We start from the raw sequence: 17,182 nt of genomic DNA on the forward strand, positions 1-17,182 counted from the left end.
TTGCGGAGAACGGGGGCTACTCTTCATTGCGGTCTGCGGGCTTCTCATTGCGGTGGCTTCTTGTTGCGGAGCAGAGGCTGTAGGTGTGCGGGCTTCAGTAGTTGTGGCACGTGGGCTCAACAGTTGTGGTTCGTGGGGTCTAGAGCACAGGCTCAGTAGTTGTGGTGCATGGGCTTAGTTGCTCCGCGGCATGTGGGATCTTCCCGGACCAGGGATTGAACCCATGGTCCCTGCATTGGCAGGCGGATTCTTAACCACTGCACCACCAGGGAAGTCCCTGATTAATTTATTGAATTTAAGAGTACAATTAATTTTTGGATAAAAAATAGACTTGAATGTCAGCATGGCTTTTAAATAGCTCTAAGTTATTTCTTTCAGTGCCCAACTGTTACACTTTGGAAGGCAAAGTATCATTTTCAGGAGAAATGCTGACATGTGCCAGTTGAATCTTAAATGCCAATTATTTAGTATTTTTACTATGGTGGGTTTGCTAGCCATCTTGTTTGGTCAGGTGTGATGCCTGACTTAGCAGGGAAATATGAGCAGTTTGAAAGTGAAGAATGTCCTCTTTCTTACCTCCCTCTTAATTTCGCAAGGTGAAGGCAATGCAAGCTGAATTAACCTTCCTAAAATAATGCTAAATGGCTAGTCTTAATTACCTTCAAAAGAATAAACACAAAGGGATGGCTTTCTGTGCAAAACCTAAGCATATGTTAATCCTATTTTGCTCTTCTTTGGAGAATGTAATCCCTTTTAGATCTGTTAGGAACATCCTAAAACCTAAATTCCTTAAAGCAAACTATCAGAGAGATCATAATTTTATTCTACTTGGAAGGTATTAAGCCAACTTTGGAGTTTGAACTTCATCTTTTAAAGGCTTTGCAGTTCTTGAACCTGGATGTTGAAATGATGATTTTCTTTTTATTTTTTTAATAATTTTTATTGGAGTATAGTTGATTTACAATGTTGTGTTAGTTTCAGGTGTACAGCAAAGTGAATCAGTTACACATATACATATATCCACTCTTTTTTAGATTCTTTTCCCATACAGGTCATTACACAGTATTGAGGAGAGTTCCCTGTGCTATACAGTAGGTCCTTATTAGTTATTTTATATACAGTAATGTGTATATGTCAATCCCAATCTCCCAATTTATCCCTCCCCCCCCACTTTCCCCTGGTAACCATAAGTTTGTTTTCTACATCTGTGACTCTATTTCTGTTTTGTAAATAGGTTCATTTGTACCATTTTTTTTTAGATTCCACATATAAGTGATATCATACGATATTTGTCTTTGACTTACTTCACTCATTATGACAGTCTCTAAGTCCATCCATGTTGCTGCAAATGGCATTATTTCATTCCTTTTTATGGCTGAGTAATATTCCATTGTATATATGTACCACATCTTCTTTCTCCACTCCTCTGTCAATAAACATTTGGGTTGCTTCCAGGTCTTGGCTATTATAAATAGTGCTGCAATGAACATTGGGGTGTATGTATCTTTTCGAATTATGGTTTTCTCTGGATATATGCCCAGGAGTGGGATTGCTGGATCATATGGTAGTTCTATATTTAGTTTTTAAGGAACTTCCATACTGTTCTCCACAGTGGCTGTACCAATTTATATTCCCACCAACAGTGTAGGAGGGTTCCCTTTTCTCCACACCCTCTCCAGCATTTATTGTTTGTAGATGTTTTGTTGATGGCCATTCTGACCAGTGTGAGGCGATACCTCACTGCAGTTTTGATTTGCATTTCCCTAATGATTAGTGATGAAATGACAATTTTCAATTCCAATAATAATCACTGCTCCAGACCTCATCCTGTGGGAACTAGGAGTAATGTCCAACTGCTTTTTCGTTTGGCCACATTCCAGCCATTTCCCAGTCCCATGATGATGGCTTGACCTTTTTCCTCAGGCACTATAGCCCTGCCAGCAGACAGGGAATCTGCCCTCAGCTTCCTGGTTTGCCCACACACAGACCAGTAGACAGCGACAAGAGGGAAAAAAAGACATCCATACAAGCCTAGACTAAATCTGTATGCACTATGGGCCACCTAATAATCTACTGCCCCTTTAAACCAATATTCCCTCAATGAGAGTTCCACGTTTATTTAGTAAGAAGGACTGATTTTATAATTTTGAAAAGTGTGTCTATACCAGATTGACTTAGTAGTTCACTTCTACTGGCTGAAGGCAATGTCAATAATCTAAAACTTTTTTTAGTCAGAAAATTACCTTTTAAAAAAATACTTCTCTATAATTCCAATTCTCAATTTTCTTTTGCAAATTCCCAAACCAGAGAAGTTCATAATCAGTATACAAATCCACCCTCCAGTCTGTATAATGCCTCTGTGTATATGTCTGTCTTGCAGGGTGACTCTGAATGAAAAGGACAATTTCATGAATGCTGAAAATCTGGGGATTGTATTTGGACCCACGCTGATGAGGCCCCCTGAGGACAGTACCCTCACCACCCTCCATGACATGCGGTACCAAAAGCTGATTGTGCAGATTTTAATAGAAAACGAAGATGTTTTGTTTTAATCCACCAGGGAAGTGAGCTGAATGGCCCCAGACCCATCTAAGTTGATAAGGCTAAAGAAATAAAAACATCTTTTACACTTGATTTGTTTTCCAAACAAGTGGCGGAATTTCCTGGACCACAGAGGATCGCCATGTCGGCTCTTGTGTCTCATAGACACTGGCCCCCTCCACAGGAGAACAGCAAGGATGAAGGTGAGAAAAAGCCCTCGCCTGGGTCTTTGCTGTGCCTTGTATGTCTGTTTTGCTGGAAGAGTGATTAATAAATCTTTCTTTAACTTATTAAAAAACAATGTAGACCTTTAAACTTCAGTCTTATCAGTAATAAAAGGGAACTTAATTCATAGAGGTACTTGATACAGTTATACATTTTCCACTGACAAAAAGAAGACAATTCTATGTTAAATGTTAAATGAAACTTATATTGTAAAATGTATTTTTATTTTAGCTGCAAGAATGTTACTTTATTTTAGCAAATAGAACTCAATGCAGTGCATTGATTATTACCCTGTGTACCTTGTCCTGCCTTCTTGCTGTGATCCCTCAAAAGTTTACCATGAATGCAGTATTATCTTGACATACCTCTGTCCTTATCAGTGCTTTGCAATGAAATTTCACCTCCCACCTCTGTCCCTGCTTTTGAAAGTTTTTGCTGTTAAGCACTGGCATTTTGCTGTCGTGCGGTGTATGTTTATAGCAATTGTAGGATTGTCTGAAACATCCACAAATTTTCTTTCCATAAAAATTTTGTGAAATCCCAAAGTATGTTCTGGAATTGGTCATAGTCTTTCCATATCATGTGTGTACATCACAGAACATGCAGAACATGGTCATTTTACATAAAATGATTTGGAAACACTGGTTATATCTGGGCCATGTAAAAAGTTAGCACTTCTTTCTTTTCAGGCAAGCATTCTGAATTCATCTGTTAATGTCAAGTTGCATTTTCGCCACATTTCTGTATTTATGAAAAGTGAATCTGCAGTTGTTGATTTTTTTCATTTTTGTTTTATAAACAAGCCTGTTTTTTTAAAGAATGAATGTTTGGTTTTTACAAATGTGTGTTCCTCCTTGATCAAAGTAACTCTGATGGATAATAATTTCATATGATTTGATTACTATAGTTCTATCTTATTGGTTATATTTATCTATCTTAGCATGAGCTTTCCACACCAAGATTTCTATATTTTGTAACATAGGTAAAATATTCAAAACGTCAAAAACTGTCAATCAATTTTTTTTCTTAACCCCAACTACAACGTCTTTTCCTCTGATTATCTGAGATGATTCATGTCATTATACTCACTAGTCTTGTTTCAGAGTGACCAGAAGAGAATTACTGTGTGATAAGTGAGCTGAAAGGGGAGAGGGCAGTGCAGTTGTCATCCTAGAAAGTCCCGAGGGCTATGTGGAGGGACTCCGCTGGCACACGGGGGTCAGAATGGTTCTACTTGGTCCCTGCTAGTTTCGTTCCTCCCAACTGTACAGATTTGTTTGTTGTAGCTTATGTACTTCTTGATACTGTCAAAAAATTATCTGGAAATGGTTTTATTTTGTGAAGTGATCAATACTTTGTAATTTATGATAGTGTAAATGGAAGGAAAAGCATTAAATGTATTAAATTCTTCTGTCTATCATTTTGGAAGACGTGAAGGAAATTGATGTTGGGGGAAAGGGGGGCAGAATATTCAAAACACTGCTCCCAGATGGACTGTGGGCAATAACGTGTCTACCATCACCAAGACGTGATGAGAAAACAAACAAACACCCCACGGAGTCCACACCTCCTGGCCCCTCTCCCTCCTCCAGCTTCCTCCTGAGGAGCCTGCCTGTAGTTAAGATTCCAATACTCCAGCTTCCCTTTCTATAAAGACCCATTGTGTTTGTTTATGTCCTTCATTGAGAGATGTGGTGCTTAGAGCACATCACCCTGGGCAACTTGCAGGAGGGCAGAAAAAGAGTTTTGGAGTCAGAAAGACTTGACTTTGAATAGCAGATCTGCCTCTTATCAGCTGCATATGACCTTGGGAACGAGTTCGCTTATCTGAAAAACTGGGTTTGGAAATATTCTGATTGGGACACCTTAGATGAAATGATGATCTAAAGTAATTAGTCATAGTTACTTCTTATTATCATCATTATTTTAAGAATGATGACTTAGGAGGGGAAAGGATATAACATGAGGTGGAAAGGAAAACACATGAGAGAAAAGGATTTGTCCCGGGTTAAATCCAACTCCGAGTAATAATAAGGGGTATTATTATAACGGGCTCTATAATGTGTAATGAGGTTCACTTGACTCCTTTTCTCGAATGTGATTACAACACCTGATCCCCTCTACCTGCCATTAGTCTGAAGCCTGCTCACCCACGCCTATCTTCCCCACCATCTGGCAGCCTGACGTGGCTCCTCTTACCTGGGTTGAAATTCCTGCCATTGAAATAACTCTAGTAGTTAGACCTGAAAGGAGGCAGCGTTGTTTCCAGAACCCACTGTTAAATTGCCCACAGGTGGGTTGTGGGAGACAGGACAGGGCAGTGTGGGTGGGGGAAGACCTTTTTCTTTCTCCCGTTAACATAAATGGGCACCTGGTCTCCAAGCTCGGAAGGGGCCTGGTGCAGAATTTCAAGGACAGCAGCCTGGAAGGGACGAAGGAAGGGAGATACGGGGAGTTGAGGAAAGTCACATACCACTACAGGTGTGTTGCCTGGGCCATCCTGCCTCCAACCGAAAACCCAACTCAGGTAGCTTACAAATTCCCAAGATCTATCAATCCCCAAATTTAGTCAATCTTTTGATTTTTAAAAATGTAATGTTCATTAATTTTCAACCAACATTTATCAAGCACTTATTAATGGACCAGACACTGTGAATACTGGCAAGGAAAAGGTTTATCTCACTGGAAGAATTAAATAATAAGTTTAGTTTGGCTGGAGAGCGAAAGCTGGTCATGCTAAGGATTTTGGACTCTAACATAAAAGGCGCTGGTGCTACAAATTTTTTTTTTAAATAAACTTAATTTTGGAGTAGTTTTATATTTACAGAAAAGTTGCAAAGATACTACAGAGAGTTCCTGTGTACTCCTCACCCACTTTCCCCTAATGTTAACATCTTATATAACCACAGTACATTTATTTAAACCAAGAAACCAACATTAGTACATTACTATTAACTGAACTCCAGGCTTTATTTGGATTTTATGAGTCTTCCGCTAATGTCCTTTTTCCGTTCCAGGATACAGTCTAGGACACCACATTGACTTTAGCATTCATGGGTTTTAAGAAACAAATGACACAATCTTGTTTACATTTTTTAAAGATCACTTACTTGACTGTGGATCCATCAGAGAATATGCAGGCAGATGGGCGTAGTGAAGGTAGATGCAGGGAGTCACTTGGATGTTCATTGTTGTCATTATAAGTCTAAGGTGATGTAGCCTGGATCAGGTGGTAGCAAGGCAGAGATAAATAGACAGAATTGAGTTATATTTAGGAGGCAGAGTTGAAAACGTTTGGTTATAGATTGGATTAGAGAATCAAGGACGACTCCCACACTGCTTAATTTGACAACTGGATAATATTTCTTGAAATGAACACAAAGAGAGCCAGAGGTTCTTGAGGAGGGGTGGAAAAAGTAAGGAGGATGATGAGTTCCATGTTGGACATGATGAACTAGAGATACCTGTGAAATTTCCAGGAAGAGATATTTCATGAGCAATTGCACTAACAGACCCAAGCTGGAGGTAGGAATTTAGGAGCGACACCAGAGGTACTAATTGGAACCAAGATAATAATTGAATAAGAGTGCCCAGGGACCCAGAACAGAGAAATACAGGAGAGGCCTGATTCAAAGTTCTCTAGAGCACCAACATTCAGGAGAGAGGATGAGAAGGAGAAGAGGGCAAATGAAGTCCATTTTGATGAAATATAGAGGGTCTCATGAGTGTGGTTCAGAAAGACTCTTTCCTTGTCTTCAGGTTCGTTTCACAATGTCCTAGTCCATTTCGTTGTTCCCCTTCGATGTACTTTGCTACATGCGAGGCACCATGTTAGACCCTATGCTTTGGAGGGGTTTGCTTCATTGGATGCTTTGTAAATGCAAATAAGCCAGGGTCATTTTTTTCCTGAGTTGAAAAGATATTATCATACTCAAGGACCTCCTTCATTGCCTTCTACTGCCATTTGTACATACTTCTAATCCATCGGTTATCACAAAGTATTGCAATTGTGTGTCCATCTGTCTCTCACTGAATTACAGACTCCGTGGGATCAAGAATGGTGGACACCACATGCTGGTCAGGCACACTTCTACTCATCCTGCAAGTCTCAACTCGAAGTTTCCTCTCTGCTGAGACTTTCCCTGGCTTCCCCAGGCAGAGTACGTAGGTGCCAGCCGTAAACACATGAAAGCACGGAAAGTTCAGAGAACTCTCCAGAGTTGGGTTTAACCAGCACATGAAATGTGAGGGAAGAGGGGGAATGAGATTAAACAAGCAGGTCTGTGCCAGGGAATAAGGAACCTTGTGTGCCAAGTATGAGTCAAACTTAGAAAGATTGGTCTGGTGACACATGGAGGATAGGCCAGAGGATGTAAGATTAGAAAGACAGAAGCTAATCAAGAAGATGTTATAGGCAATGACAAACTGAACTTGACTCCCAATAGGAGGGATGGAGAAGAGTCATGATAAGAGAGATATTTAGGGGGTTGTCAGGACTTACTGATTTGATGCCAAGATTGAACAGATGAAATCACAAATGACACCCTCATTTCTGGTTTTTACAATTAAATGACTATTTAGGAAGATAAAAGAATACAGGAAGGAAAGGGGGTTCAGCAGGGAGAAATCATGGGTTCAGTTTGCAGGATGCATACGGTGTTAATGGTTCACCCATGTAAAAATGTCTAGCAAATGGCTGAACACATGGTTTTGGAGCTCAAGAAAGAAGTATGAGATCAGACTGTATAGTCAGCTGAAATAAAGAAGACCAATAATAGGTCCCTGGGTAACAATAAAGTCTAAGGAACAGGCAAAGTTAGAGAACTTTGAAAGGAAGGTCAGAAATGGCCAGAGGAGGAAGCAGAGAGTCAGGAGTGTAAGAAGAAAGCAGAGAAAGATAGAACTTCAAGGATGGAGAAGTCACCAGGGTCAAATGCTGCTACAGATGATAAGGTGGGGCTTCCCTGGTGGCGCAGTGGTTAAGAATCTGCCTGCCAGTGCAGGGGACATGGGTTCGAGCCCTGGTCCGGGAAGATCCCACATACCGCGGAGCAAGTAAGCCCGTGTGCCACAGCTACTGAGCCTGCACTCTAGAGCCCGCGAGCCACAACTACTGAGCCCACAGCCACAACTACTGAGCCCACGTGCCACAGCTACTGAAGCCCACACACCTAGAGCCCATGCTCCACAACAAGAGAAGCCACCGCAATGAGAAGCCTGCGCACCGCAACACAGAGTAGCCCCTGCTCACTGCAACTAGAGAAAGCCCACTCGCAGCAACGAAGACCCAACACAGCCAAAAATAAAAAATAATAATAAAAAAAAATTTTTAATAAAGTGACTGTTATAGTTTGTTGGACTTATAAATTGAAAGTAAAAAAAAAAAAAGATGATAAGGTGATGAGTCCCCTTTGGATATAGCAACTAAGGAGTCCCTGTAACTTAACGGGGCTTTTCAGTGAGGACAATGTGGTGCACGGCACATTGCTAAGCCTTTACAGTGAATGGGGTTAAAGAAAGAAGATAAAACCTGTATTTTTAAAGAAAACCCATAAAGCTCTCCTTTCATAGGCTTATAAACCTCATATGTATGATAAATCATCCACGGGAGCAAATTTTTCATTGCTGCAGAAAATTTATAACCTTAACATACTTTCTTGAAAAACTGTGTACTTCAAGATGTTCTTAAAGAGTTAAGCAAGTATTACTGGAATAGATTTTTGATCACTCAAATTACCTGATTTTTTTCTATGTCCTAATTTACACAATGGGTATAATCTTGGTTTGTTCTAGTTCCGGAATCTGAAAATGGGCATAATAACAGAGTACCTGATCTCCCCTTCTTGTCAGAGTGCTTCTACGCAAGGATCCATTGAGATCCTGAATATAAAAACTAAAAGCTCAGTATAAACTGGATAGTAATGTACAAATGTTGATTATTGTACGCAGGACCAACCTTAGGTAGGGCAAGCCCAGGTTAGTCCATAATTGGCAGGTTTGGAGGATGTGGAGGCATGGGACTGGAGCAGGGCATTACTGCCAGGGGCAACGTAGGGCTGCAAGAATCAGAAGCTCAGGCCAAACAGCCCACCAAGGAGAGATGCTCAGACTCCAAAGTCTAAGCAGAAAACACGTGTAACAAGGCAAAAATAGACCTCTTTAGGCCAGGAATTCAGGAATTGAGTGCCATGGATCAAGTGAGGAATAAGCGCGTGCGTGTGTGTGTGTGTGTGTGTGTGATATGGGTTCTTTCCCACAGGGGTCACATGCTAAAACCCATCAGGTTTTATGGGCCAACAGGTTCTTGATTCTTGGAATGGTCAAGATGATCACCTTGGAACAATCAGGAACAGTCACAAAGTCCCAAGTCCCAAGTCCATGGCAAGGTCAATATAATACCAACAGCCTATACAGGCCGCTGCTTGAGCATGGATTACTGACTTCTAATAGTAAGGAGATGATCATTAACCTTTAAGAAGCACTAGATTCATCCGTCAGGAAAGTATCTGTTGCACATAATATGAAACTATGATGCAAAGGGCTTCAACAATAGGGACATTAATTATCTCAACAAGAAATCCAAATGTAGGGCATCTCCAAGATTGGTTCTGTCGTTCTTTCTATTCCATCATGCTCGGTTTATTGGCATTTCCCTCAGGCTTTGACAAACATGGTGTAAGAAGATGGCTTCAAGGAGAAGCAGGACAATGTCTTTCTCATCCTGCATGTCCCATTTAATAGCTAAGAAATCCTTCCCTCGACATATATCCCCTCACAACACCTTGGCCAGAATTGCATAGCATGTTTATGGCTAAACCAGTCACTAGCAAGGGGAATGAGATTACCATGATTAGTTTAGGTCAGTGTGGCACGAAGTATGGTCCCTTGGCCAGCAACACCATGGCCTGGGACTTGTTAAAAATGCAACTTCTCAGGCCTGAATCATTGACTGGGGCTGGGGCCTCACAATCTGTTTTTTGTCCCAGTTTACTCTCCTTTTTATTTATGCATCATTCAAAAAAATATTTATTTTGTGCCTACTTTGTGCTAGGCACTATCAACACAATCATTATTAACGTATCAGAGACAGTTTCTGCCCTCATGGAGCTTACAACCTAAAGAAAGAGACACGCACACATACCTCATCACAAATTCTTCATGATAAGCTGAGGTAAGCTAAGAAGGAAAAGTACAGGGGTTTTCAAAGATCACAGGAATTTTAGAAGAACTTGATATAGCCTGAAGGGTCTGGAAGAGTTTCCACAGGAAGAATGGTTCCCAGTGGGGGGCTAAAATTTTCTGTCGTAAATCCTATGAAACCAGGTTGTTAGAGAATCCTGGCTAAAATAGTCTAAGCAAAGGGAGCAGCATGGACAAAGCCCCTGAGAACGGAAGAGATGTGACCAATTTGAAAAAAATGTAAGCAGCTCACTATAGCTGAGCCAGAGAGGTAGTGGAAAGAGGAAGGCAAGGACCAGACCACACAGGCCCTCCACAGCAGCAGACTTTTCCCAACTGGTAAGGCATACTTTCAACATCCATGGGCTAGAACAGTCACATGGCAGTCAAAGCCTAAAGAATTAACAACTGAATAATGACACAATACACCATAAATCAGAAAAAAAATGGATGTAAATAAACTTACCCTGAATAAGGAATGCACTTTCAAGCTGTTCTAAAACTTTTAAGCATACAGTATTACGCCATGTACTTCAAACTGAGACAGGCTGGGCCCTGGGCCCTGGGCCCCTTTGCTGCAGTGCTTGTACCTGGACACACGTCTCCTGGAGCAACAGAATACAAAGAAACTATAAGGGACTAAAAATAACTGTGTACATGTGCAGTTGGGGCACATTATGGACAAGATACAAAAAGATCAAAAAAAAAAAAATCCCTTCTACTCCCTCAAAAGTTTTTTTTTTTTTTTTTGCTTTAAGATAAAGAAAAAGCCATATCCCTATGATACTCTTTGTGAAAATTATCTCAGTACGAGATCCAAAGATTTCCATTATTCACTGTCCGTACTCAAAATCAACCTCATGTACCAGGTACAATTTTCTAAACTTCACCACTGATGAACCTATCCCAAAGTAGAATTCTTCAGCAATACAAAAGACACAGGCTAAAACAGTCCTCAGAATTATACTTTAAAATAAGTGTATTCAAAATATAAATATAATAACTCTCCAGACCATTATTTTTCCTAACAACTAAACTCTAAACTTGAAAAAAAAAAAAAAAAAAGGAGTTTTTCAAACCAATGATGTGTGCAGCCCATTCTCAAGACACAGTCATTTAAACTTCTCATTCTGCGTGAGAAAGTTTTGTTTCTTCCCTTTGTCTTGCAGAATAATTTAGGTTCCCACCTTGGATATGATTCACCAAGTGGAGTAAGACCACAGATAACAGTGACAAAGAAACACAGGCAATGGAGAAAACTTCCAAAAACAAATATCCCCGAGTATCCAATATCATGCCAGCAATGATGGAAATGAGGGCCAACCCAAGATTCTGAATGAGCTGCATGAAGCCATATGCGGTTCCCAGCTGATGTTCAGGAACGACAAACGCCACCATTGGCCACAATGCACAGGCAAGCAACGAATAGTAGAGTCCCAGGAGACACATAGCAAGCCAAGTGTTCCACAGCATAAAGGCCAGCATCATGTGGGAAGCAAGCGTGGTCACCACTGCACACAGATGATGTTACTTCCTGTTTTATCCACCAGGAGCCCAAACACTATACTGTTAATATCACTCGCTGTCTGGGAGAAAAATCCAAATTTCTCTGTAAAGAAATCTTTCCTAAGTCCAATGAAAGGGAACACGGCAACATAATAGCAGACACAGGTGATAAATATGAACCACAGGGGTAAGGAGAAGTCCTTCACATCAGTCAACTTAATAACTTCACCTGTTTTTCTTTGTTCTTTATGAAGGATTCTTTCCGCTGTCTGACCCAAACAAGCAAGGGCCAAGGCACGGACTAGTGAAAGAATACGTTATATCCCCAGTCATAAGTGTGACCCCAAGGGTTGTGTGACCAGCAGAGCCCAAGGAAGCTTAAACCTTAGAATGCAGCCAGCTCATGAGGTTCCTGTTTACCGTTCTTCCAGTTCCAGCCATGCTAAGCTGGAGTCCAACTTACACCAAACACCAAGTTTAATTCTTTGCCTTTAAACCAACTCACAGCATACGTATTCTGGGCAACTGCTAAGGACTCCCCACCCATCCCAAACATAACCGTCCAAAATCCATCGGCCAAAAAGCATTAAATATTCCACCCAGAGCAAAAACAAATAGCAACTAAAAATAGTGGTGCCCCATCGTATTCCAAATGCTTGGTCTATCAAAAAGCCACCAAAGAAACACAAAACTACATTGGGCCAAGAATACCAGGCATACCGCAGCATGAATTTCGTGGTATTCACCTGCATATCCTTTTAATCTGAGTCTGAGGGTCAGCAGGATTATCATAGCCGAAGCCAAGGAAGGAAGCACCAGCAACAGCACCAAAAGCCTGTGCGCCAGGAACTGGGGTCGCAGAGGTCCGGCAGCCCCCCGCGGGGCAGCGGGGCGGCGGGGGCTCCTGTGCTGGCGTCGTCTGGGCCGCCTGGCAGCGCCCTCGCTTCCTCCTCCTCCTCCTCCCCCGCTCCCCCCGGGCCGGCGGCGGGAGACCGAGAGATGCCCGTGACCGCAACTCCCGGAGGAAGCCGCCGCCAGAGCCCCGCGAAAGCTGTGCTCACGTGACCGCGGTCGTTCATGTGATGCTTCACAATCTTTTTAACAAGCCCTCCAGGTGATTCCAATGCAGGATAAATTTGAGAACTGGTTTAGAACAGTCAGGGTTTCACCTGAACTGGGGCTAAATCCACCCTTTCCGAGGTGTTTGGATACCTGAAGAAACTCAGGACTTATTAATGAAGAAGGGGAAATAGTTTTGTAGCATTGGGAAGGATGTTCAAACTTTCAGAGGCTGAATAAGACCCTCCACATCCACAGACCACGGTCCCCAAAGGACTGTCACCTCCATAACCATGGAACCACCTCTATCTCTAAAATGACACTGTCTGACCTGTAAACTTCATGAAGGCAGGAATTGGTCTACTTTGCTCACCAGTCTACCCCTGTCCCTAACTGGCACTATGCCTTGCATACAGTAGGCACTCAAACATTTTCTAAATTAATAGAATAATCCTTCTACAAATATTCAAATATCCTATAATATTTTGGTGTCATGGAGGAGGGGGTGATTCTAGAAGCAGAAGAATCTGAAAATGCATATTGACTCTTGTCTACATTTAGAGTTCTGTCCAATATCTGAACCCTTCAGTTACTGAGGATTAACTCACCTAATCTTCACCATATTCTCTCTCCTTCTATCCAGTAGGCATGATTAAGCCTCAAAATAATTGTTTGGAGAATCTGAAGATCTAAGTCTCTAGTTCAATTGCCTGTTACACAAGTTCAATTGCAGGTTACAACCCCCTTGTTTCAATCCTGCCTCTTATCACTTTCTGATAGTATAATTTGGGAAAGTTACTTTACTTCTTAAGCCTCAGTTTCCTTGTCATTTTAATGAACTAGTGTCGGTACATATTCCGTGAAGTAATTGTGAGGCTTAAGATAATCTACGTACAGCACTCAGTAGAGTATTTGGGTCACACAGTAAGTAAGACAAATGTTTGTCTAAAAACTCAAGAGCTGTGGGAAAGTTTTATGAGAATGCTTACGCTATTAGTAAGCATTAGTAACCTTTCTTCAGTTACAGGACATCACTTATTGCTGCCTAGCAAATTATAGGGGGATTCTAGCAGTTTACTGCCCAATGGGTTTTTGAAGCCAAGCCACACCTGCCCTGTGCTGTGATGTGGTGGAAAGCCATCATGGGAGCCCTACAAGAGCACTGAATTTAGAGCCACAAGATCTGGCTCGGTCCCAGATCAAGGCTTCCAACATTTCTGAGCCCCAGGTTTCTCCCCTCTGAAACTTGAAAATTAATGCCTGCTTGCCTGCCCGAGCCACCAGCCTCACGGGTGATCACTGAGGCCAGATGGCATGGGAGCAGGTGTGGAGGTGCTGCGACTCACCTTCACACCACCAGGTCCAGCCTCAGTGCTTGTGCTCCCCCCAGAGTGCTCTCCCTGGAGCCCCATCAACCTCACTGCAGCTTCGGGTCTCTGCTTACTTGGCTTCTCATCTGCTGGCACAGTTGACCACTCCCTTCTTCTCAAACCCCCTCTCTCTCGGCTGCTGTGACACCACCCTCGCCCCCATCCTCTGCTCAGGCTCCTCTGCTCAGGCTCCTCTGCCCAGGCTCCTCTGCCCATTCTCCCTCTAGAACTCTCCAAGTCCCTTGGAACGCTCTCCAAGGCTGCCTTCTTGCCGTACTTTCTCTGTAGGCAATCACATCTACTCCACCTTCCAATGCTATCTGTCAACAATTCCAAATGACTCCTAAGATTCAGTAAACTATCCTTTTCTATTGCTGAGAAATATTCCATGGTATGGATTTACCACAGTCTGTTTTGCCTTTCACCTACTGAAGGACATCTGGATTGTTTCCAGTTTGGAAAGGGTACAATTTCTGGGTCATATTTGCATGTTTAGCCTTTTTAAGAAACTATCAAGCTGTTTTCCAGAGCAGCTGGACCATTTCACATTCCCACCAGCAACATGTAAGTGATTCAGTTTCTCCACACCCTCACTAGCATTTGGTGTCGTCATTATTTTCTATTTTAGTCATTCTGATAAGTTCATATTGATATCTCATGTGGTTCTCATTTGCATTTCACTAATGGTTAATGATGTTGAACATCTTTTCATGTGGTTATTTGTCATCTGTATCTCCAATTTAGTGAAACAACTGTTCAAGTCTTTTGCCCATTTCATAATTGATTCTTTTTCACTATAGAATTTTGAGAGTCCTTTATATATTTTAGGTATATATGGTTTGCAAATATCTTCTCCTAGTCTGTAGTGTGTCTTTACATCCTCTTAACAGAGTGTTTTTCAGAGCCAAAGTTTTTCTCAGTTTTGATGAAGTCCAACTTAGTTATTTTTTCTTTTATGGATCTTTGTTTTAGCCATGTCTATGAACTCTTCACTTAGCCCTAGGTCCCAAAGACATTCTTTCTATATTTTCTTCTAAAAGTTTTATATTTTTACATTTAAAATCCATGATCTAATTATTAATTATACTGTGTGATGTTTACGTCAAGATTTGCTTTGCACCTTTGGCACAAAGGGACTGTCCAGAATAAGGGTAGAAAGATCTCCCAGGAGGATGGTGTGTGCGAGGCATGGAGGATAAACAGTCCAGATGGAACTGTGTGGCTAAAGAGACAGCCACGTTGAAGACGGCCACCACGATACCTTCTGCTGCTGCCCCATCTGACAATGTGCTTCAGCAAAACAAGCAACTCCACCAAGAAAGAAGGAGACTCAAGGCATCCCCAGGAGGAGACTGTGCAACAGACAGAGAAAGGTCAGTCCCTGTGGAAGGAGAAGGAAGTGTCCAGGAGGGATATTTTTAGGAAAAACAAAATGGAACACATATATACTGATATGATGGCACTTGCAGAAAAGTGTACCAAGAAGCCATTGGAAAGTGTAGAAAGAATTAGAAATAGGACTAAAAACAAGCAGATTGAAAGGGTTGAGGTGGGGGGGAGGGCGGGCAGGGAGAGGCCATTATTAACTTTAGGAAAAGACAAAAAGTAGGAAAGCAAATATAATGTTCTGTACACTATAATGCTTAGCCTGAACAATATTTACAAAGGCACAATAATATCAACATGGAATTGTCAATTAAACAAAGGCTGTAATATGACCACCGTACTGGGATATGAGAGAAAGGAAGCAGAAGGCATGGTGGTATAAGAGAACAGAATGCTCAAATACCGTAATAGGAAATTAATAGAGGTCAAATATCGATAAATCAAAAGAGAGCATAATACACAAATTAATTAGAAATGTAGAGATGTGCACATGTCGGAAATGAAAAGGCAAAATTGTTGAAGGTGGTTGGGGAAGAGAACTAAGGGAAGGAATGAGATAAGAAACCCCTGTAACGTGCTATAATCGCCTTAATAACATTTGACTTTTGAACTCTGTGTGCATATATTACTTTAATAAAATAAAAACTAATTTCTTAAAACAATTAATAATGCCATGTCTACATAGCAGAGACATGATGCTCCTGTTCTTTCCCTCCTTTGGGTCTGATTCGGTGATGTGGATTATATATTAAGATTCCAGGAGCTAATGGGGCAACACATATTAAACATATTCCTTGGCTTGTGCCTCAGCCACAGTCTGGTAGTGACCTTACTTCTAAGGATTCTGCCTTATGATTTGTTAATCCTTTTCTGGTAACATTGCTTTCAAGCTTAACTGAGCACACTTCCTCCTTCAATGACAGGTAATGCAATTTCGGTGCCGAAAGGATGAAGAGCATTCTTGAATCACATACAGAAAACTTCTGCTTGATTTGATTTAATCATTAAGTATGTTCCTGAAAAAAAAGTTAGATTCAGAGCAAATTGTTGTATATTAAATACTCTCCGGTAAATTTTAACCTTATGTTCTTGGGGGGAAAGCAATGGGCCCTAACCAACAATAATGACAGTGAACTTTAAGACTCTCTACCCTTTTTATTTTCCAAAAGCACTTGGAAGTGATTCATCTGTAGAGTCTGTTTACATGATTTTCCTACACAGCCAATGAAAGAAATCAGTCAAGGAGAAACTAACATTTACTGAGTGCCTATTACGTGTCAGGCACTGTGCTGGGGACTTTAATAAATGTATTGTCTGCTTTAATCTTGGCAACGATCCAGAGAAGTAGATAGTATTATCCCCACTTTACATGTAAGGAAACCAGAGCCTAAAGATATTAAGTAATTTTCTCAAAGCCACACAGCTCGTAATTCAAACCAACCATCAAGTCTTTTCACAAGAAATGTATATAATTACAATTCCCAGTGTTAATTTGAGCTTTGAGTGCTCTGTGATTCCATAGGGCTTTAATATTTAAGCAACCACATATGATTTAGCATTATTCTAAGTGGGAAACTTAGAAGACGATGACCTAATTCGAATCTTTTAAGTATGACTACCTCTTTTGATGTAATAGCCTTGATACCAACAAATATTTATTGATCTAATGATTAACTAAAAGGCAATATGAGATTCAAATAGCAATATTAAAAGAACATTGTATTAGGGAAAGAGTAACTCAAACCGAATCAAAATAACTGCACCTCTTCTGGTCCTGTGACTTGGAGCAACTTGCTTCAAATTTCTAGGATAAAACTGTAGAACTTGTAATAGCTCTCTCTCAGGGTTGCTCTACCATTAAAACAGTGAGAACACTATCCACTTTTGGATAAGCACATAGTAAAGTGAAAGCCCAG

The 17,182-nt window shown here is 41.1% G+C and overlaps 1 protein-coding gene and 1 pseudogene across 2 annotated transcripts in view; one reads left to right on the top strand and one right to left on the bottom strand.

Moving 5' to 3' along the window:
* CHN2 (chimerin 2) overlaps nt 1-4,186 on the top strand; it is a 324,377-nt gene extending 320,191 nt beyond the window's left edge. The window contains exon 13 of the mRNA XM_082471987.1: nt 2,381-4,186. Coding sequence (XP_082328113.1) covers nt 2,381-2,552 — 172 coding nt within the window. The 3' untranslated portion in view covers nt 2,553-4,186. The remainder of the gene's footprint in view (nt 1-2,380) is intronic.
* The window catches only part of LOC309665449 (lysosomal dipeptide transporter MFSD1 pseudogene), a 59,425-nt pseudogene extending 42,600 nt beyond the window's left edge, over nt 1-16,825 (bottom strand). The window contains exons 1-2 of the transcript XR_014268472.1: nt 10,412-16,825; nt 5,877-5,986 (exon numbers count right to left, since the gene is read on the bottom strand). The product of XR_014268472.1 is annotated as a lysosomal dipeptide transporter MFSD1 pseudogene (transcript). The remainder of the gene's footprint in view (nt 1-5,876; nt 5,987-10,411) is intronic.
* Nucleotides 16,826-17,182: the final 357 nt, after the last annotated feature.

This window comes from Balaenoptera physalus, assembly GCF_965194825.1.
Source record: "Balaenoptera physalus genome assembly, chromosome: 8".
In the NCBI taxonomy this organism is placed as follows: domain Eukaryota; kingdom Metazoa; phylum Chordata; class Mammalia; order Artiodactyla; family Balaenopteridae; genus Balaenoptera; species Balaenoptera physalus.